The following is a 23,139-nucleotide window of genomic DNA, read 5'->3' on the forward strand; positions in this document are numbered from 1 at the left end:
CTCATCTTTTCATTCGCCTTCCCGGTCCCCAGTCCCTTACCCCTCCATTCGCCTTTCCGGTACTACTGGTAAATAGATTTTCGACTTCCCGGCCCGTATCCCCGCCGGAGCTCCTGGATTTTGGTTATATCATCTAACATGGACACCTCTGCTCTTAGGTAAACAAGAAGCTAATCAGTGAGGGTTCCTTTATCATCCCTATTTGACTGCTTATAAAAATCTGATATCTCTCCTACACAGCTGGTTAATAATAAATTGTCTACTGATGAATATTCGAAACAGAGTAAGTGAGTGGGTACTACATATGTATTCGTTTCTAATTTAATAACTGCATAATGAATACAACATGCAGTATACAGTGTGTCGCGAGCTCTGGGCTGGGCTGGAGCCCACATTTCCTACCCCTTTCCCTTCGGCAAACCTCATGGGGTGTAACGAGGTCACAGGTCAGGCGCGCACTCGTCAGTTGTCTGATACGGTCAAGAGTAAGATCTTCCGGAAGAACACTGCACTAGAGGTATGTGGATTGTTGATGAGGTACTACGTGCTTGGAACTGGGAGTTGAACACTAAGCACTTATGGAGAAGAGCTCACAGTAAAACGTTATGGAATCGCGGAGGGACTTGTGTTTTCATTTCAAGACATACATGTATCAGGTTGAACTTCTACGACAGATATAACGTGGTTACCGCTTCCTAACTGTAACATTAACTGAACTTTACGCCTTTTATACACAATTGTGATGGGGCGACAATGCGACAACGAGACATATTTTGACCTTGGAAATGTCGCGTTACGGCATCGTCGCCCTTTTGTAAAATAAAGAAAAAAAGTAAAGGTTATTCAAAGAGCAAGAATGCGACAAATGGCCAAAATGTCGCGTTGTCGAATTGTCGCGCTTTGGTCAATTTTGACACGTTTTGCTTGATTTTGTAAGGGCGTCAATTTGACAATACCACAACGCGACAATGTCCCTTCCAAGTGATCCGTGCAACTAAAACTGAGTTATGAAATAGAAGTCTAACATGCCAATTAAAAGATAAAGTGTAAAAATGCGCTATTGCAGCTTCTGATTTCAGAGATCTTCAAGAAGGATTATCAATAATGGGATGGGTGATGAGTTCAACTGCATGCCGAGTCTATACGCTGTGATTAACACTAATGCTCTGAGTCAATACATTTTGTCAAATGTATGACATGTATAGCCAGTAGGAACATATTGTTTATACTCGTCCATGTTTTTGACGGACAATATAATGTACATGCTCGGTAATAGTGATGACGGGCATAATTGTGTGTTTCCGTGCTTTGTTCAGATGAACAGCTGACTTGTCCTTGCATGTTGCATGTGTTTGTGACGGGTGCCACTTGTGTGGCATGATGCGCTCACCTTTTCGCGAACACCCGTTGGATAGCCTGAACCACTTCGGATTTTTATCGCACATCAGTCTGATACACCGTGCTATAACTGATATACTGTTCAAAGTGGTGTTTAATGCGATCACCGTTGTGTGTTACTGCAACTGTCTCAATTTTGTGTAGTGATGTTATGAAATATGCGAAAGAAAGCATATTCAGTTATCCAGTTGATTTGATTAGAATATACTTGCGTCAGTGTATTTTATTAACGCCCCAAACCGTAATGTTAAAACATATAATAACAGATCATATACATGCATGGTGCCTTGACTTACCACTAGCTAAACAGTTCATCTGTTTTAGTTTGTTTACAAGAAATGTATTTCAAACAATATCCTCATGAGATGAGAAGGTCTGTTAAAGAATTACCTCTGTAAGTTAATCACAATGACAGAGCGTTGTAATACATTTACATCAAGTACAAGACGTCAAAATGGCCGACACGACAAACGTGACGGGAGATATTTCCGAAGTTGTTAATTAACCTGTGGCTATTTCAAGCCTTTGTCATCACTGATCAATTGGCCGATCATTGAAAGGTGATTGTAAAGATGTGTCAAATAGATACTAAGGTAAATTCATAGATTGCTGTAGATTTTCACTACGATAGTTTGGATTTTTTTCCCGTTTTTTTTCTGGGATGGGTTGTAGCGAGGGTATCCTTGAACTTGCATGCAACCAAAATCCCCGCCTTATCACAGAGTTAGCTAAGACGCTAAGTTCAAAATTAAAGGGTCTAAATGATGGGAAACAGCGCTTCTGTATTGATTCGTACCAGGGAATTCCCAGGGTTTTCCCCGGGAATGTGGAAGTAGTCAGTGTTTACGTCATTTCAAGAATACAGTCATGTGAAAAACCTCATGTGACCGACCTCTCGTCCAATGGAAAAGCCGTATATTGTGTAAACTTCACATTAAAAATGAGTTTTTGTTATAACCAAATGAAACACAACCCATTATCCAATAGAGGTAACCGTGCATAGCGGAGGGATATGTTATGGTAACATGGTTTGGTTTGACTTCTTTGCGCGTGTCTGAATTCCATAAACATGTGACATATCCTAAAACTGGCTTATCAGCAAATCTCGCTGCACTGCGCTCGACAGATACTAGAGCAAGGCATGCCAGTAATATGAAACCATCTGATTGGCCGTTAACAGTTGTACAAGGCGGAGCAAAAAGCATCGTTTTTCCGTCCATTTTACGTTTGAAAAACTCGACCCTTTTCCGGACACTTTCTAGACACTCACCAATTAATCAATTTTAATGAATTTTTAGTCGTTTTTCCGTCCAATGACCATATACGGAAAAAACGACGTTTTCGTGTCGGGTCGGTTAGCCTAGTGGTTAAAGCGTCGATCGTCACGCCGAAGACCCGGGTTCGATTCCCGACGTGGGTACAATGTGTGAATCCAATTGCTGGTGTCCCCCGCCGTGATATTGCTGGAATATTGCTAAAAGCGGCATAAACCATACTCACTCACTCACTCCAATTGAGTGGATCGATGCTTATGATGTCAATCATGGGATTGTCGTGTCCTAAAGCAAAAGGCACTAATATAGAGTATTCCTGATGTGTAAACATAGATTCATTAGGACATGTTGATCGGTATGAGAGTTATGCTCCAGAAACAAAATCCCATTTCCATATCCCCCGAAACAGTGAGGTTCACGCTGTAGGGTCATGTTTTGACCGTAGGACCCCATCGCGGCTCTCAGCTAGTAACGACGGCTGTTGCCCATGTAGTGCATAACGGCCAACACACTAATTCCTTCAACAAGCACTGAGAATCGGTAAAATAGAGGATAGGTAAGAAGCGTCCTCGGCTGCAGCTATTGAAACTGGCGGGTAATGCGGGTACAAAGGGGGAAAATAGAGTTACCACATTTAAAAATGCCAAACATTTAAAAATGCCCAAACAGTTAATGGCGGATTAGATGTTTCTGTAACAGGTCACTGTAAATTTGTGAGTACACATGAAAGTCACGTATCAAAACATCACTACTGAAACAGAAGTTGAGCAACACGTTGACGATCAAGCAACTCTTTTTTTCAAAGGCCGATCCTGTCAAACTTAGAGGTTGCCATGGAACTGGATATGTAAACGTTCGTGGAACATCAGACAATACCTAGTGCAAAAGCAGCAAATGACGGTGCTTATGCCCAGGATGGGAATGTGGGCAGTGACTGTGATGTAAGACAGATAAGGCAATCTGTGTTTATCAAGATGAATATTTGCCCTGGACATACCCAGCTAACACACGACGTTGCCACAACGTTGTGGAAAGGTTGTGGATTGGTGACGTTACATTGTAACGTTATTCCACAACGTAACAACAACATACAAGATGGCGGACGGTCACATACGCCCTGTTGTGAGCCGCGATACATTTTAGCCACAGCACCGTTCAAAAGAAGGTAACAACGACTATTTTGTCATCAACACCGTGTGAACATCTTCTGGCATCATGGGTGTGGATATTTCGACGTGGGACGTGGGACATTTAAAAAGCCTGCTTCACTGAAAGGTATTGTTGTTGATGAATATGACCCCACGTCGCGCTGGTCATGGATGAATGACATGATGTTTCGAATTTCGTGTATGGGAATTTACTGGCGATTTTTACAGCTGGCGTTTTGTGTGTACATGCAGTTGGTAATGAGATTGAACATGGCAATGCTACTTTATTTTGTGCCAAAAAACTCAACTTGTTCGTACTGTACACCCCTTTTGACAGTGTTGACATTTTCTGCCCCTTATACCGCCACTCATCGAGTACAATAAATGGTGATCTGTCACCTTCAGTCTGCCTGGCAATAAATACTGTCTTGAGAAGACTACTTCTCATTGCTGGTGATATTGAGAAGCAACCAGGCCCGACGGTGGAGGAACAAATAACGGGTTTGAAGGATGCACTGTTCAACAAAACAAAATGGAGGAAAACAAGAAATAAATATGTGCAATATTGAGTGAAGTTCGTACACAGATGATAGCCATTGAAAAGAAATACTATTCACTGGAGGTGATGTGTGAAGACATAAATAGCCAAGTGTCTGAATCCCTGCGATTTTTAACAGAAGTTCGTGAAGACAATAAGCAAATATATTCTGATTTGGAACCCCTTACAGCACGTTACAACGAGATAGAAGACAGACTGCAAAGTACAAAAGAGGAGATTTCCGAAATGCACGTGATGGACGAGCGTCTCAACATCGTCATGGAGGCCGTTTATAGGCTAGAGGCATATAGTAGGCGGGACAATGTCATCAAATATGGCATGTCAGAGGTCACGGATGAAACAGCTGAAGATTGTAAACAAAGTGTATTGGAACTATTGGACTCTGTTAATAGGGATGAACCGATACTTGCAACTGATATTGTCCGATTACACCGTCTCGGGGTACGAGTAAGTGGTAAACCACGACCAGTAACTGTCCGATTTGTCAGTAATGATATTAAAATTAAAGTTCTAAAGATGCGAGGTGACTTAAAAACGTCTAATATCGGGCGTGCAAATGATCTGACAAGAAACCAACGTGACAAATGGAAACGTTTGCGAGAGGAAAACAAGCGCGGATACTATAATGGAGGTAGTTCCCAGTCCACACAACCGATTCCACCAACAAAACTCCAAATCAGACTAGGGGTAGAGGTTCAGGGCGCAGGGGCCCAGGATCCATAGGTAAAAGAATCAACACAGACACTAACCAGCGGTCCCTACGATCGAATTCTAAAGGAAGAACTGGGAAATAGCGGCGTGGCCAGGGCCCCGAGTGTAGTGATAGACAATACAAAATGTCATTCCTTTCATGGAATGTGGACGGACTTGAAAATAAAAAACGTGATGATGATTTTTTATCCTTTGTTACCAGTTTTGACATTATAGCTTTGTTTGAAACATGGACTACAGAATAAGACTTCAGTGCTATATTTTCTGATTTTCAGTTATATAGTGTGCCTGCAACCAGACTTTCTAAACATGGGCGTTTATCAGGTGGAATTATCGTTTTAGTAAGAAATTCTTTGACTGATTTTGTCATTAATATTGTTACTTTTGAGCATAGCATATGCATTGTTTTCTCAAAAGAAATGCTAAATTTGACTGATAATATCCTGTATGTCTTTTCATATGTACATCCTGAACGTTCCAGCTGGTATGAAAATAAGGAAAACAAGAATGGTATTGAATTACTTCAAAATGATATTTTTGAAACAGTTTCGGCAATATCCAAATATTCCTATTGTTTTGATTGGAGACCTTAATGCAAGAACAGGCGAAAAAGTAGATTATTCCTTGATAATAATGGGTGTTACTCAGATTATTTTCCAAGCTTCTGCAAACAAAGATATTCCTGCGATAAAGTAGTCAACATGTATGGAATTAGTATTAGTATTAGACATTCACACAATGAATGGTAGACTAGGTGCGGATAACCAAATAGGAGAGTACACTTATGTCAGCCCTAATGGTTGTAGTACCATAGATTATGTTGTATGCTCATCTAACTTCTTTTATCATATATGTAATTTTGAGGTTGTGCCTCGATGTGACTCACTACATCTACCTGTAACTATGACAACGCCTGTGGTAAAATGCTCCGCGGAAACGCAATCAACAGACCGTCGTGTTCGATACACCTCGGTGGATAACAAGCAGGAACAGTTCATACATCATATGGAATCGCCCGAAATTGCAACGAATCTGAAAAAAGCGAGCTTAGAAGCTCTTTCTGACATAGACAAGAGTGTATCAACGTTTACAGAGGGAATTCTTTCAGCAGTATTGTATGTTTAAAAAAACGTGGAATAATGATAGCAATCATCAACATATATGTAAAACAAGAAACCCGTGGCATAATGACGACTGTATGTTAATGAAACACGAACGCTGTCGTGCACTTAACAAATTTAGAAAAAATAAAGACAATGAACACTTGCTGAACTACCATCAAATTAGGAATGAATATATGACTATTTGTAGGAAAAAACAAGGGGATTACATGACCAGTAAACGTACCACACTGGAGCAAACTACTGATTCAAAGTCATTCTGGAAGAACATCAAGGACTTGCAGAATACAAAAAGTAACTATAATCCCATAGATTCAAAAGAATGGATGGAATACTTTGAACATTAATTTAATCAATCTACCATTGAAGAAGATAGTGATTTCTTAAACAACGATGCTGAACCACTAGTAATAGAAAGCGAGGAAATCTCCCACGACATCATGGATGGACCAAACACAAAAGATGAAATTATTGACAGTATTAATTCTTTCAAAAACTCTAAATCACCTGGTATGGACAATATTCTCCCAGAATACCTGAAGTTTGCACTAGCTAACATTGTCCCTCATGTTGAGATAATTTTCAAATGTATCTTTGATCATGGTGTTTTTCCCAAAGATTGGGATACAGGTGTTATTATCCCATTACATAAAAAAGGCTCAAGATTAATCTGAGATAACTATAGAGCTATTAGTTTATTGAGTATTTTGTCTAAAGTGTTCACAAGTATATTAAATAATAGATTATCTTTTGGGGCAGATATGTATGACAAAATATCAGAATGTCAATCTGGCTTTAGACGAGGACACTCGCGATCGACAATTGACAATCTATTTATTTTAAATGCTATTATTCAAACATATTTAGGTATGTCTGGTCGTAAGTTATATGTAGCCTTTATAAGACTTCTCAAAGGCGTTTGACTCTGTTCGTGGTTCTTATTTGTGGAAAGTATTTGGAAAGCACGGTGTCAGTACGAAGATGTCCAAAATGTTAAAGTCAATTTATGGCAATGCCAAGGCATGTGTCAGAAGTAACAACCTGTTGTCAAACCAATTTCAATGTAATTTAGTTGAAAGACAAGGTTGCGTTTTAAGCCCCTTCTTATTTCAATTATTCATAAATGAAATTGTATACACAATTGAACAGGAGCAGCTATACAGAGTACAGATACACCCGGATATTATACAAGTTTTATTATTGGTCTTTGCAGATGATTTGATTTTAATTTCAGACACAATTGGGGGACTACAGAAGGAACTCTCTATCTTAGATAAATATCGTGTGGACTGGAGTATGTCAGTTAACATTGAAAAAACTAAAGTTTTTCAGAAAGGTGGGCGGCTGAAAAAAAGTGAAAAATGGTATCTAAATGGACAACTTGCGGAAGTCACACAAGGGTATAAATATTTAGGTTTGTATTTTAACAGCAGGCTTTCATGGACACACGCTTTAAGCAACATAGCAGTTCAAGCTAAAATGGTACTAATCAACTTATTAAAAAACATTAATTGTTTACAACCTTATTCTCCTAAATTTCTTTTCAGATTGTTTGACTCCAAGATATCACCTATGCTACTGTATGGGTCAGAAATACGGGCATTCTATAAAATGGAAGAAGTTGAGATTTATATGCGTGTTAATGGTTATTCAATGTTAAACAATGCACATCAAGTAGCGCCATGTTGGGTAAATGTGGCAGATTCCCTTTACATATCAATGCAATGATGAGAGCTTTTAAATACTGGCAACGTTTAATATGTATGCCGGGTACCCATTCTTTTATGTACAAACAACACAAAGCTGATTATTAATATCGCTAAATATCTGTATCACAGTAAAGGAGAGAGAACACGTATTTTGTCATTGTGACTGTTGCCATAAATATGCCACACATTTTGTGTGTGGCCTGTACTGTACTGAATAAAGATCTGAACAACGTTGCAAATAAAAGTTGTGCTTTGGACATTACAACACTTTTTTTGCAAATGATGTTTAGGCAACCACTTGTAGATCTACCATATCTTAGTGTTATTTTTTTTAAACATATATATCTATTAACGAAGTTATCTGTCTACTAAATGTTGTCACAAGCAATATTACAGTTAAAAACAATTGGCTCGCATTTTTTGAGGAGTGAGAGCGACTGCTGAAAAGTTTAGCCTGTTGCCTCGTGAAGTGACGTGGTATGACGTCACATTGTCGCGGAAGATTTGTTGTCACCAGCCATCTTAGTTCAAGCTCACTCTGGACATGTTACAACCAAGTGATTGTGCAGCAACTGGAAATGGACAGATGATCTGTGAATTCGGAGGAGGTAAGTTAATTTTTCAAAAGCAGTCTCCGCTTGTTGATATGTTTATGTACATGCAGATCGTCAAATGATTTAAATGTATCGTATTATTCAGAAGTGGCAGGGTTACTTTCACTGAGCGTCAGTGTTGATATTAATATTTGATACACAGAACATGATGTATATAGAGGTGAAGGAGGCCCAAGACATTCTCCCATATTATTTTATGGATACCAAAGGTAATTAACAAGGGCAAGCAGTAGACTATATGTTTGACACGAATTCAGTCTGGCGGCGTTTTTTGGTCGTCATATTATGTTCAGGTTTCGATCGTAAGCGTGTAGGTCTGTAAATAGGCCTAACGTATGCATCGCCTACTGACCACTGACAGTTATCGCCATTTCTTCCGTGTTATTTCTGAAATCATTACTATTCAAAGTTTACATGTACTAATCTTCTGACTTTGATTTTTGTGAAACAATGTCGCTCATTCAGGCCATGGGAAAGGTTGAGTAGATTTCTCTTATACAGCGAAGAGGGAATCAAACCAATGGAAGTATTTTCAGATCGACTCTCTGTAGGCTGCTAGTCTAATGCGCTTAATGATTTTATGAAAAATTGTATTTCGGGAAGAGACAGAAACAAACATTGTTTCCGAAAAGGCCTAATTAGCACAGACTGAAGTTGCCTAAATGTGGATCATCTGGTTGTTGGTGCTGTCTACAAAGTTTATTTTTGCAAAGGCGCTTATCATGTGTATTTTTATTATTTCCAAAAAAAGAATCAACTAATCATTTTCCGATAACTAGATCTATGTCCGACTCCCTTCTAATGAAAACGAGAAAAAGTAAAACGAGTCTCTCGTCGCGCGCCATAACGGGGTGTTTGCGGTATTGTCCTTGCTGGTGTTGATAAGCTAGTCGATAGTCAAAAGTTAAATATCACCATATATTGTCAGTGAGTTGGTCATCGTTTGTTGATTATTAAGGTGAGATAGGTGTAACCAATGTGCAAATACATTTGATAGCAACCATATTCGTTCGGTTTTCGATCTCCATATGTTGCCACGTAGGCTACCATACTACAGAATTATATTTAACGACATTGAACTGTATCATGTTTATAAACGTAGTAACAAATAAATTTCCATAAATATTTACAGAGCTGTTTCAACTTCGTCTGGTATTGTATAAGCTATTGCATTTTGTTAATTTTCCCATGTTTCTATCTTTGTAAATGTTAGAACATATATAAATATCCTGGCATATTAATATGGAAAATATTAAGGTTAGTATTAAAAAAATAATCACAATTTTAATTAGGATAAATAATTAACACTTATATCACTTATTGGTGGGTCAATTCATAATTCATTTTCAAATATGGGAACTATTTATTTTATTTGGCAGTATATATTTTTCATTTATGTATATATTTGTTCAAATAAGGTTTTAGAAACTTGACCAACATATTCACTTGAATCACTAGTTTGTGATGTACAACAGAAAGGTAAAGTTGAATAACTACAGTTGATCTATAAATAAAACTATTTGCCAACATTAACACCACTTACATCACACTGTTAGTAAATGGGATTTATCTATACAGTACTGGTTTATTTAAGAATGTGATACTTTGTGGTTTCTGTTTTTCTTTCAGGTGGAGAAAACAGTATTGTGGAAGCATATTTGTTTAAAGTACATCACTGACAGAAAGGTATGTATGATGCACTAATATACACAAACATCTTCAAGAATTAAAATTTAGATGATGCTTATTTAATTATATCTACCCACAATCTAAAAGGGCGGGGGTATAAAGTTACACCAATGATATCCGTCCGTCCTTCCGTTCTTCTGAGGACGTTTTTTGTGTGAGTGCAGTTCAAAGTTTGATTTCCATCTGTGTATTTTCTGAAAAAAATATTCTTTACATGTTTTTAACTTCAAATGTTCTTTTTTATCTCAACATTTGTGCGACCTTTACCTTGGACAGTATTTCATAGATGTTTTTTTTTCCAATTGGAGACACAGTTTCGATACCCATAAGAGAGGGGCATTGCAAAGTTTGATTTCGATTAGTGTATTTTCTGAGAAACTATAGCTTTTTTTCATGTTTTGAACTTAGAATATTGCTTTAATTCAACATTTGTGCGACCTATAACTTGAGACTACTGCATGGATTCTTTCAAATTTAAAGAACCCTTTTTATGCTAATAGAAGAGGTACAGTGCAAAGTTGGATTTTTATAAGTGGATTTTCTGAGAAAATATTGCCTTTTTTTATGTTTTGAACTTACAAATATGATGGAGTCGAGGTTGGGGTATTAATGAGCTGTGCTCACCTTTTGCCTTGCTCAATTCAGAGCTTAAAGCTTTTCTGCCTAGGTATGATCCAAGAGCATCATGGTATTACTGTCAGCGCCTTCTTCGCACTTTCAGGAGTTTTTAACAGTTTAAAGACTAACATCAGACATCAAAATATTATTTAGGGGAATGCAACTATTACTTTGTTGTCTTGCCATTTTATAACATTTGCGTCATTTTTAATTCAGTTACCAAGGAACTATGGAAACAGTTGAAGATCATGTCTGTGACCTTTCATTTGAGGACTGAAAAGGCACCTCAGCCACTCAACCCAAGTTCTGACTTGTCATTTAACAAATAAATAAATGTCACCTCAACCAGAATTCTATTGTCATTTCGTTGCTGGGAAATGGATCTTAGGACATCAGATGCATAGAATATTATGTTTGTCACAGCGTTGCTCTCAATGCTGAATGTATTGGGTACGGCCAAGAAAATGTAAATGTTTCAATTTGTGCAGGGCTTATTGTTTAATGGTTTTTAATTTGCAAATTCTTGGGAAAATCAAATATCTTTTAATTGTGTTGATACATTTGTGAACAATTTGCCCATAGCCTTGAAAATTGTTTTGGAAAATAATATTATATAACCAAATTGTACATGTAATTTAAAATATTTAGATTTTTATCTTGGCCGTATTTCGAACTCTGCCAAAAGGCAGTGGATTTCATTGACTTGCTGTTTCATGGATAGGGTTAAAGTGAATTCAGTTTGCAGAATGTATTGCTAGGTACCTGATGTCTTAACTAGATTGGTACAAACTTTTCAGGCTGCCTGGGAGGTATTTAGGAATAAAACAGGCGTTAATCTACATGGACATTGCAACAACGTGCTGCAATGGCTGTAGTGTCGCCATATGTATGCGATACCTACGTTGTCGCGACGTTTTGGTTAAACGTTGTAGCAACGCAAAAAATGGACGTTGTGACAACGTCTTGATTTGGTTGTATTTTGGTTTACGAACAACGTTGTAGCAACCAATCTGGGAGTCTACAGATATACTTTGTGACAACACACCATTTTAACAACGAAAAGTCAACGTTGTGCTGGGCTCGAACTTTGCTATGGAGATTACATATGTTTAGAGTCACAGCTACAAAAGCACATATATGATTTTATTTAACTCTATGAGCCTGAAGATAAGCACCTTGCAACTAGATCTATGTTATTTTTTTATGGCAGGCATGTTTTTTCACCAGTCTGAACCGTAATTATTTTTGTCAAGAATTTTCGGTGACAATATATTTTTTCGATAAAATTCCAGAACCCGACCCTCCCCAGAAAATATAATATGGTCAACCCCTTACAATGTCTGCCATTCTTATTGTGTTTCCTGCAGTACTTGCCTAAAGGGTAATGGTGTCTGACTTTGTTATTGTCATACAAATGTATGTATCTAGTTAACAGCTCAGTGGTGTTTATACATATTGAACATTGTCAGCAAAACACGATCTAACTGTTAACTGGGGTATTCGACGCCCTGGTTTTAAAACATTGGTAAAAGGTTTCTCGAATCATACACATTCACGTGACTAAAGCATATTCTAAAACATTTCTGGAACATGTTTTTGGGATGTCTTTACATTTTAATTGGGAATGGTCACGACGTATTTCATCCTTGTAACACAACGTTATTTCACGTCGTTATGACAACGTCCATGATAGTACACAGAATAACGATGTAAGGACGCGTTATTATAACATTGCCACAACGTAAATTACAACATTACCACAACGTCAAATACTACGTTCCCACATCGTAAAAATACAACGTTCCCACAACGTAAAAAACAACGTCATCACAACGTTGTGACGACGTGAATATGACGTAACACAACGTTAGGCCATGACGTTGTGACAACATAAATGGGACTCCACAGAATAACGTTGTATGGACGTAACATCCCCATCGTTACCACAACGTTAACACAACGTTATCACGACGTTGTCACAACGTGACATTGTTAGCTGGGTATACAATATTATTACTGGTGTACTTATGTAATCTTAAAAAAAATATTAACAAAAACGTAACTGTATATTTTCAATAATTATACAGTTTGTTGTACCACATATTTCTCTCCCATAACACATGATTGGGGTTATCATGGAATAAAAAAAAAAAGATAAACATATATGGATAGGGGATAAAGACAAACTGCTTCTGATAATAATCAAGGACAAAAATGCTTTCCTGGCTTGTGGTGCTAAACAAACCTGTCCTTTAGACAATGACAGCTTTGGTGAGAAGATTATTCCAAGATATCTGTACATATTCACCACCTAAATCTGATGTCCATTAAAGAGTAACTTTTCAAACTGGCAAATCGGGCCACCCTTCCGAAAGTCAATTATTTTAGCCTTATTGATGGTAACTTTCAGTCCAGGTTTATCACTGAACTGTTCAAGAATAGTTATTTTCTTTTTGTATTGTAGTGTCAGATGCAGCAGATAAGTCATCTTTAAATAGCAGTGCAAACACACCTGGAGTATCAGTGGATATAGATATGCACCTCCCACTATCGGATTCCATCGTTGATGCTGGTTGATTAATAAATAAGATGATAATTTGTGGACTCGGGATACACCCCTGACGAGTACCCAGTGTACACTTAAAATATTCTGACCGGCCACTCTAAGTCCTTACACAATCACATATCTTAGGGAACATGTGATTATATGAATAATAAGCCTAAACAATTACCCTTGATTCCAAATTGTAACACATTTTGAAACAAAACCTCATGTTTTATATGGGGCGGTGGGGTAATCTAGTGTCTGAAGCGTTCTCTCCTCACGTCAAAGAAGCGAGTTCGATTTCCCTCATGGTTACATGCATGAAGCCCATTTCTGCAGTCCCCCGCCGTGATATTTCTAGAATATTGCTCAAAGTGGCGTAAGGCCTCACTCACTCACTCAGACTTGCTGACTTGGTGAAAACATCCCCTTAGGCTAGATTGATACTGGATTTTCTGGTCCAGACTCGACTATTTTCAGACCCCCGTCATATAGCTGGAATATTGCTGAGTGCGGCGTAAAAGAACAAGCAAACAAAAACATGGTCATAAGCTTTAGTAGAAAACAATACACAAACACTAGAATCAACCATTCTTTCTCAGCAAATCTGTCATACTTAATCCGTGATCTGTTGTTGAATAACTACGTCTAAAACCTGGCTGTGTTTCAACAATAGCATTGGTTGTGTCAATATAATGTTGTAGTCTTTGATTTACTGTTTTACTGATATGACCTTTATATGAAGTTATAATGTTAAATGCCAGAAATGAAGGCTACCACTTAGTTATGAGTGCTTCATTTAAGTTCTCTACTTTCTTTGGTTTGTCCTGTTAATTCATCCGGGTTAGTCAGTACAAGGCCAAGCAAATGGATGTAAACAGAAGATGAAAAGAACATGTGTTGTGTGTAAAGGGGCCTATATAATGTCTTGTAACTGTCAACAATAAGCCTTACCATTAAAGGGTCAGTAAAAGATTTGGAAGAAAATACATAATATCGGTCAAAAAGTATGTAATCAAGAATGTATGAATCAATCTGTGCTGAAGTTTAAAATATACCATTTAAGACAGTGTACATAAATGTGTGTCAATGGCCAAAGTGTATCACCTACAACTGATATCAAAGCCAGATATATACCTATGTAGTTGTCTTGGTTCTTGGTGCTAATAGACTTTTCCCACGCGTATCAGGAAATATTCCTCAATCAAGAACTTTGTAAGTCTGTGGTGATGTGTAATGCTTCGTTGTTAAAGAAGTAATTTGCAAGGCCATCAGGTCGAGGTGACTTACCAAGTTTAAGATAGTTCAGCCTTGAGTAAATTTCATCACCTGCATATGGTTTGTTTAGTTTTGATCATTCAGCATTTCCCTGTAGATCTGTTTCGTCCTAGAGGAAATAATTATGGTCAGCTATTATGCAACTGTTAAGTGTTCAGTAGGTTACTGAAATTCTTTAACAATAACATTACTGATTTTGAGAGGCCGTGTTATTCAACTAACATAAGTTAAACGTTTGGACAAAAGTACACTTGGATCATTACTTGACATACTCAGGCTCTTTTCCAAATATAGGCACCTCGTTTTGTTGAAAGCTTGATTAAGGGGCTTTTTCACTTGTAATGTAAATATCAGTATCTTGACTGTGAGCTCTAGCAGATCAGAGGGCAGCAATCTTAGCTTGTTTTAAATGTTCGAAATCATTATCCCACCACGGAGGCTGGATCGGAACAGGGTGTGACTACTTTGTGTTGTACATTCTCTTAAACTGATCCACCACAGTAGTATGAAATAAATCAACTAAAGCTGCTGAACCTTACTCTGCATCCATTTCAATTATCTACCTTGGACATGTTCCTGACAATTTATCAGAAATGATTGTTTTATGTCTACACACCAAGTGTACTTGACCCAATGACAACTGAAATGATGAATAACATCCTTCACATCATCACATGCTATGTTTATGTTGTTTCTAAATTATGTTTCATTGTTGACAGTCTATGGCGCAACAGAGCAGAAAATGATTAGATTCGTTCCTCTCGTGAACACCAAACGAGGTGAAAAGTGGGAAGAGGTCAGAGGAAGCAATAATATAGTCTTCCACACTGGCACCTTTATGTGTACCACTAGTTATAATACCAGTTTTGTCGTCAAAAAGTCTACCAATCACATCATGGATGTCATATGTTGGACAAAGTTCTGCACATTTAACTCCAAAAATATTATGCCTCACATTATTTTGTCCTTTGAAGTAAATAGTTACACATCGGGTTACATGTTTCCTCACACTTCAGAGTGACTGACACCAGTCTGGTCGAAATAATCACGTTCTAAAAGGAGGCATCAGAGACAATGCTTTTTTATGTGCACAGTGAACGGATGCCACCTTTTCCCTGGTCCCTGGTGTGAATTCATAAATTTAAGATCATCTCTAGACATATGTTCATAGACAATTCAGTGAGCAGGCTGTCGATCCACTGCAATCTAAAGTTACCAAAGTCAAGATGTAGACGTACAGCATGTTTTCACAGGCAATGTATATAGCAACGACAACAACATGCCTGTCGTCAACAGGAATGTTATGATGAAAGAAGTGAAATGAGACAAATTTTAATGTAAACAAAATTTCAAAGGAGTGCACCTCTGCATCCGTAGTAAACAGAACATGGTAGTAAATAATTACACACAGGGTCACATGTTTCCATTCACTTCAGAGTGACTGACACCAGTCATGTCTGAAATAAGCACATTCTAAAAGGAAGCATCAGATACAGAGCTTTTTCATGGGAACACTGAACGGATGCCACCTTTTCCCTAAACTTTGTTTGAAATCATGAAGTTAAGAACTTTTCTAGACATGTGTTCATAGGCAATTCAGTGAGCAGGCTGACAATCCACTGCAATCTATAATTACCCAAGTCAAGATGTAGATGTAAAGCAATGAACAGCATGTTTTCACAGGCAATGCATATTGCAACGACATGAACAAGAATGTTGTCAACAGGAAGGTTAATGATGAAAATAAGTGAAAGGAAGCAATTTACAAAGTAAACAAAATATCATGGCGCACACATCGACATACCTGTCCATACAGCCTTAAATCCCTTCCGGACATAATATCTACTTGTAGTAAACACAACACGGTAGTAGGCAGCTGACTGGACAATGTAGCCCCGTCTGTCTCCACTTAGATGGACAAGGAGGTTGTTGGAGGCATCATAAACCTGCAGTTTACAAAACGAGGGTTGAGTCCTATTTGGCCTAGATATGAATTATATATTAACATAGTATCATTTTTGCAACTTCTCAAAAAAGAGTATAGGCAACATGTCAAATAGATGTAATTGAGGTTATTGTTTTAAATCACAATACATTGGATACACACAGATGGATTAAAAGACAAACACATAATGTACTCATCCTTACAACGCAGGAAACACATCTTCAATCACAATATTTGAACACTTATGTTTACACAAGCAACTGTTTGTTTGTTTATTTGTTGTTTAACCCCACACTCAATTTATTTATTCAGTACGTTTATACCTAAGGCCTTTGTGTACAAACATGATCGTACAGGTTTAATTACAGTTATACATAAATTTCGTTTCTTATGTGCTTAGGACAAATATTTTGCGTCATTAGTAATAACGATTGAGTTTGGCTATGACATCAAAATGTTAAATTTAAATGTTACATTTTGTTACAATACATCTGAAATAACCATAGATGCCCAAACCTAATCTAGACAATTTCTTAACTTTGTAACCAGTTTAACCCGACCTTGGTCGTCATGAAGCCACATCATGTCATAACATTTTTGTATAAACGACACTAGGGAATTTTTGAATTTTTTAACCAATACTTCACACATTTCCTATGGCATATACATAAATTGAATATCTCCACACTCACCTAACACAGCCAATGTTCCAGGAAGAGAGTTTTAAAGTATTAAAAAAAACGTACAACTTTTCTACCATTTAGCATTTCCTCACCATCAATGCTTCAAATATTGTAAACATGAATTCGGATGAAAACGGTTGCAACGAGTCTAAACTATTCAAAATATTTATCCACATCTTCGTGGGATGCAGTGTTATATTGTCAGCAGTTTTAAACCAGTAAATCATATTGTTGCAACATAAACCAACATAAGTGAAACAAGGACAAACTTTTCTGTTTAAAACCATTTCCCAAAACGACACAAACCACCATCATTTGTTTAAGCTACAATTTTAGTTTTTGACATATTGAATGACATTTTCCAAGTTTCACACACATTCTGAAGAATGTTTAACAGTATCACAAAACAGTATCAAATCATCAGCATATACCAGAAGAAGAAGAATGTGAATTACATCTGTATGTAATAACACATCAACTGGACACTCTTTTTCCATCTCAAGAACTAATGAGTTTATAAAAAACACTGAAATATAAATGGAATCGTCACACAGCCCTGTCTAACATCAGTTTAAAAAAACCAAATGCATTAGACATATAACTGTTAGACTGGACACCAGATTGTTCATCTCTATAAAACGACTGTAACATTTTGCCCCTCTTTGAACTAATTTCCGATTTGTAAAACAAGTTCCATAAAATAGGACGCTTTATAGACTTGAAAGCCTTAGAAAAATGAATGAAAGCAACGTAACACTTATCTGCTTTGTATGAGAGAAAACGTTGGACATTTTAATTTAAAGCAAGGCAATTGTCTAATGTTGAATACCAGTATCCCTTTTGGAAACCTGACTGACACTCAGATCCTTAAGTAACAGCCTCTAACATAAGATCGAGGTAATCACCTTGCTGAGAACACTGGAATGACTAATGTTTCTGTAATTGTCTGGGTTAGATGAGTCACCTTTCTTATGTCATGGTATGATAATCCCCAATGGCACTTTTTTCATGCATACAAATACGGCTCCATAGTGTCATGAGTATGTTTTATTTATTCACCTAAAGTATGATGTACTCCAGCTGATCTGTTGTCTTTAAGAGCATGAAACTGTCTTTTATCTTATCTCTGGTTATTGGATAGTCTTAAATGCCAACAGAAAAAAGGGATCAGTCACTGGTATATGGTCAAGGTTGTATAAACTCTTCAAAAGAGTCATCAGCTGAATATGGAGACAAAAAGTATTAAGGTGCGTCTTCTCGATTGTCTTGTCTGTACCGGCATAGGGCCCGGTGATGGTTGCACAAATAAACGTGATTCTTTTTGACTGCGTAATTAAAAGCCTTTCAAAATACTTTGTGGTGATCACAGACTAGGCTCATTCGTGTCAGTATTACACTTTCTTTTCTGTCTGGAAAAGTATTTTCTAAAACAATCATTAATCTTGTACATTTAATTGCATGCTTCATTCCATATGGGTTCTACCTGCCTTATAAATAATGAACACAATTCCTTGTTTACATACCCTGACAACATCAGACCAATCCTCCGTACTGAAATCTTCAAATACGAGAGTGATCAAAGTATCTCCTGCATCAATTGTGTAGACACAGTTCAGGTTGTTGCCATAATTGCCGGGGTAGTTTGGTGAGGAGATTAAGCCTGACGAACCTGTGTAGTCTCCACCACATCCTGAAATAGATACAAAAAGAAAACAGCGTTATCACTGTCCCGAACATGAGCGAATGAGTGAATTGGGTTTATCACTACATTGAACAATATTCCAGTTATATATCACAGTGTGCCGGCCTGATGTGGGAGGAAAGCTCAAAGTCATAGACGTCTTACCACTTTGGTGAAACCCACCAGCACGAGTATGGTGCTAACAAATCTACAAACATGATCAGGGCGAACCGGGATTGAATCTACAATCTGTCATGCTCAGGGGACGCAACTCAGGGGACACCTTAGACGACTTGGCTACCCGTGCCCACTGCCCCTATTAGAATTGTGTTTGTTCAGATAGTAGTGAATAATATGGAAGTTAATGTCGTATAAAGCCTTAAGAAGAGATAGAGACTAGGCTTTATGTCATCTGATTACATTTGAAATTAATATACACAAATGGCCCTTTTTCTGGAATTTAGAGCACCAACTTTCGAACTCAATCTTGACAAGTTTCTCTCAGATAAGCTTGCAAACTTTCATTCATGTAACTGCAGTAGTTTCTGAGAAAGCATATCCCTATTTCAGGCAGTATTCACTATGTTGAAGAGCATAATAGAGAAAGGGCCATAAACAATAACTTAAGGCACCAATTTTCGAACTAATCTGAATATCGCAATCAGAGCCGAAATTTCATATCTCTAACCTAAGTAGGTTTTGAGAAAATTTGTCGTCGTTGAGAAGCCATTCCTACATTCCCTACGTTTCTACGTTCACTGCCCCACTTCGTGGATAATGAGACTTGTGTGCATGGGTTGTTTAAAATGTATTTCTTAATCAGGAAATAACAGAAATCCACGAAATTGAAAAAATGGGAATGTAGTGTGTGAATATGTAAAATGTACATGTGTATGCGTAAAAGATGGTTGCTGCATTGCCTCGGCGTACAGTTTTGCTCGATCGATGATCTAACTTGAAGTATTGGTTAGTAACTATTGAGTAACTGAGGATGTAATACATGTCCTTCTTATGTAATAGAGATAAACTGTTCTCCGAAAATCTAATTCTGTAAAATGCTTAAGTAATCTCTGCACTTGTATACAGGAGACATATTTCAAAATTAACATAACATTTTTAGTTTCAACAAAATCAGTAAATGGCTCATTTCTGATAGAAATATGGTTACACAGCTCCAGTCTGATCTACGGGGCTCACCAGAGAACCGTTTCAAGGCCAGAGGGATTGGACCTGAATCTTCAGAAGTATTGACTCAGCTTAAAATGGTATGAAATAAGACAATTGAAGTTGAGCTCATTAATGCCATCCCTACACCTACAAATTAAGACACAGTCCTCTACCAGCTTGGTCCCTCCTTCATTTGGGAGGTAATGGTCTCATGGATGAGCTACGAATGGTGAGTTGGGATCTTACAAAATTTCACATGATGCCCTACATGCACATCATATTATAAGATATTCTGCAGAGAGTCACATGGCGGGGTATACCAGACGGCAGAGTGAAAGAGTGCAAAGGAAGAGATTTAACCGATTCGGAAGAAAGGTGCCCTAGACCTTGAAAGGCGTGTTCAAGGGAACAATGAAAGTAACATAGCCCACAGGTTTCTTCAGACAGGTTGGCACCCACCTGTCAGACATTGGCAATGACATATTTGTTTACTCCTTTGAAGAGGTTCTTGAGGTATTTGCTGGTTTGTCCGCTCATTTCAAATCTTGTTTCATTTGTATTTCTGGTCTTAATTCAATGCGGAAAGAGCTTGCCATAAAGCAAGCTCAGTGGCGGAGGTCATGGCAGGCATAACACGTTTCTCACAAACTGTAAGTAAGTTGAACCTCAACGTACATGCTGCACCTCATGAAGTGTACCACAATCACAGAGGATGGCAGTGTATCCAATGACACAGGATTGACTGGAGCTTACGCCTCTGGTTGTGTTTAGTTACGGAGGATGAACTGTACTATGTATATTCCAGGCCATTTGGTCATGATGTGTATTGTTCCAGCCCATTTGGTCATGATGTGTATATTTCCGACCGATCTGGTAATGATTTTGTAGTTACTCCTTTGCGTAATCTGTGAACTGTGTACTCACTCACTCACTCCGCCTGTATTGTTATGTAATAAAGCTGCGCCTGTATTTTGCCACTTAGTATGCTTCATGTTATCTTTTGAATTAATTCATTCACAATTAAACTAAACATGTGCAAAATAATTTAGTCAACATGCATGTATAGTACACATTCTACATTTTATATATGCCATGAAAAAAATAACATGACGTTTTAGTTTATTTACTGCCTGCGGGATAGCATTATCGGTAGTTAGTTACATGTAAACAGAGAGTCATACTGTGTTCACGTCCTATTAATGTAGCACTGTCTACTGGTAAACCTTGCGCCAGGAGGACCCTGGTTCCTTGGTATCTTTGGTGTCCAGGATTTCTTCGGCTGAAACCACTTTTATCCTTGTCCTAGACCTTGTTATCAGCGTCACGAACTGATGCAGCTTCCCTACTCAGACTCTTCTGTCTCTTCTTTAGCATGGCTGGCAGATCAGTTTCTCTTAGTAGTGTCCTGGCTCCAAGGACACCTTCCCGATCGGGCATATAGATGAACATATTTATGGGGTTATGGAGGGTGCTGTTGTTTTTTTCTGATACTCCGATAAGGGGAGACGATGTATCACCTTAAAGTATATTTTAGTTAATTGATCAGGAATGCCCCAACCACCAGTATTGTATTTTCTTCTGGGCATCTTAGAATAGAATAGATCAACAAGTTTGGCTTCTTGTCATGGTAACTGAATATGATGGCTTCTTTCAGCTGATAGCCTTTCACGTAGTTTCCTGATTATGCTATCGTGATTTGCAACGTCTTGTTTAATTTCCCTCACATTTTCTTTCAAGACATAAACGTCCCGTTTTAAAGAGTTATTTGAATCGCAAACTTCATCTAGTGTACTCGAAGCATTAACAATCTCCAAATGCTGTCCATATTACTGTCAGGTAATATTCACAGACATATCAAAAGTCACAAGATTTGGCAAGTTCACAGAAATATATACAAAAGTAAAAATAGTTTCCCCACGTCCTTTGTTTTCTGATGTGTGTAGGTAGTATTCAATTTGTTCAGATTATCCATGGGTCCTCTGTGAGTCAGCAAACACGAGTTAGCAGCCAATCATGTGCAGCCAGAAGTCACCCACTGAACGTTTGATTTGTTGTGCCATTGAGGACACCGGAGACCTGATTATACATGGATAGTGCGCCTGAGGCAGATCCAATCCTGCATGTGTTAATTCGCCTGCAGAATTGTCGCCCAAAACCAAAACGCCATCGCCTTCTTTGTGACCTCAGCTATACTTAGTTGCCTGGAGGATACAACCTCTTCCTCTACCTCCTGGAAGTTCTTGTCACTTTCAAGTACTGTCTTAGAGCACGCAATGGAGTCAAAAACTTAAGGTATCATGAACATGCGATCGTCACATAGTTGTTTATTTTTGGCCACACAATCCCATAAGAGACCCATGTAAATCTCAGCATCTGGGTTACGTCCAAAGCAAGTATTTCTTCAATACCAGCTGCAGTAGCCAAGCGAATTGTCTTTAAAGTCAGTGGCACGCTGACAATCAACTTGAAGATCTAAAACGTTCTGTCCAACGGACAACTGGAGTGTGTTGATCTCATCTTGTTTATGTAATGAGCCTGAAATTTGGCTGTGGGGATCAGGGTTTCTTGTCTAACAATATCACAGCCAAGAATATGTGGCTCCTGAGGTTCAAATCTTGCCTTAGAGTCTGCCCACACACCAGGACGTCCATGTCAGCTCCCCAACCTCTATGGCTGAAATATTGACAATGTGACTTAAAATTTTAACTCACTCACTCAGTGATGCATCAACAAACAGGAGGTTTGCAAGTCTTACAAAGAGAAATGGCTGGTATTCAGAATGAATAGGGACGTGCCGGTATGCATCCTGTGCCATGAAATCCACCGGATGGATGGTTTGTGAGAGTTGACATCCTGAAGTATGTCAGAACAGCTGGCTAAAAATCTATAACTTGTGATCCATTCACATCCTGTTGAAATTCTTGGAAACAAGCAATACCGTAAAGAAATAGCCTGGCGTAAGCTGGCAAAGAGGATTTTCTTACGCCACTTACTTTCCG

General features: G+C 38.0%; 1 protein-coding gene across 1 annotated transcript in view; it reads right to left on the reverse strand.

The window, feature by feature from the left end:
• LOC139457890 (scavenger receptor cysteine-rich domain-containing protein DMBT1-like) overlaps positions 1 to 23,139 on the reverse strand; it is a 63,203-nt gene that overhangs the window by 35,435 nt on the left and 4,629 nt on the right. Inside the window, exons 2-3 of the mRNA XM_071239237.1 lie at positions 18,816 to 18,982; positions 16,469 to 16,610 (exon numbers count right to left, since the gene is read on the reverse strand). Of these exons, the coding sequence (XP_071095338.1) occupies positions 16,469 to 16,610; positions 18,816 to 18,982 (309 nt within the window). The remainder of the gene's footprint in view (positions 1 to 16,468; positions 16,611 to 18,815; positions 18,983 to 23,139) is intronic.

Source organism: Haliotis cracherodii, unplaced genomic scaffold (genome assembly GCF_022045235.1).
Source record: "Haliotis cracherodii isolate W230 unplaced genomic scaffold, xgHalCrac1.p SCAF_12, whole genome shotgun sequence".
Taxonomy (NCBI): Eukaryota; Metazoa; Mollusca; class Gastropoda; order Lepetellida; family Haliotidae; genus Haliotis; species Haliotis cracherodii.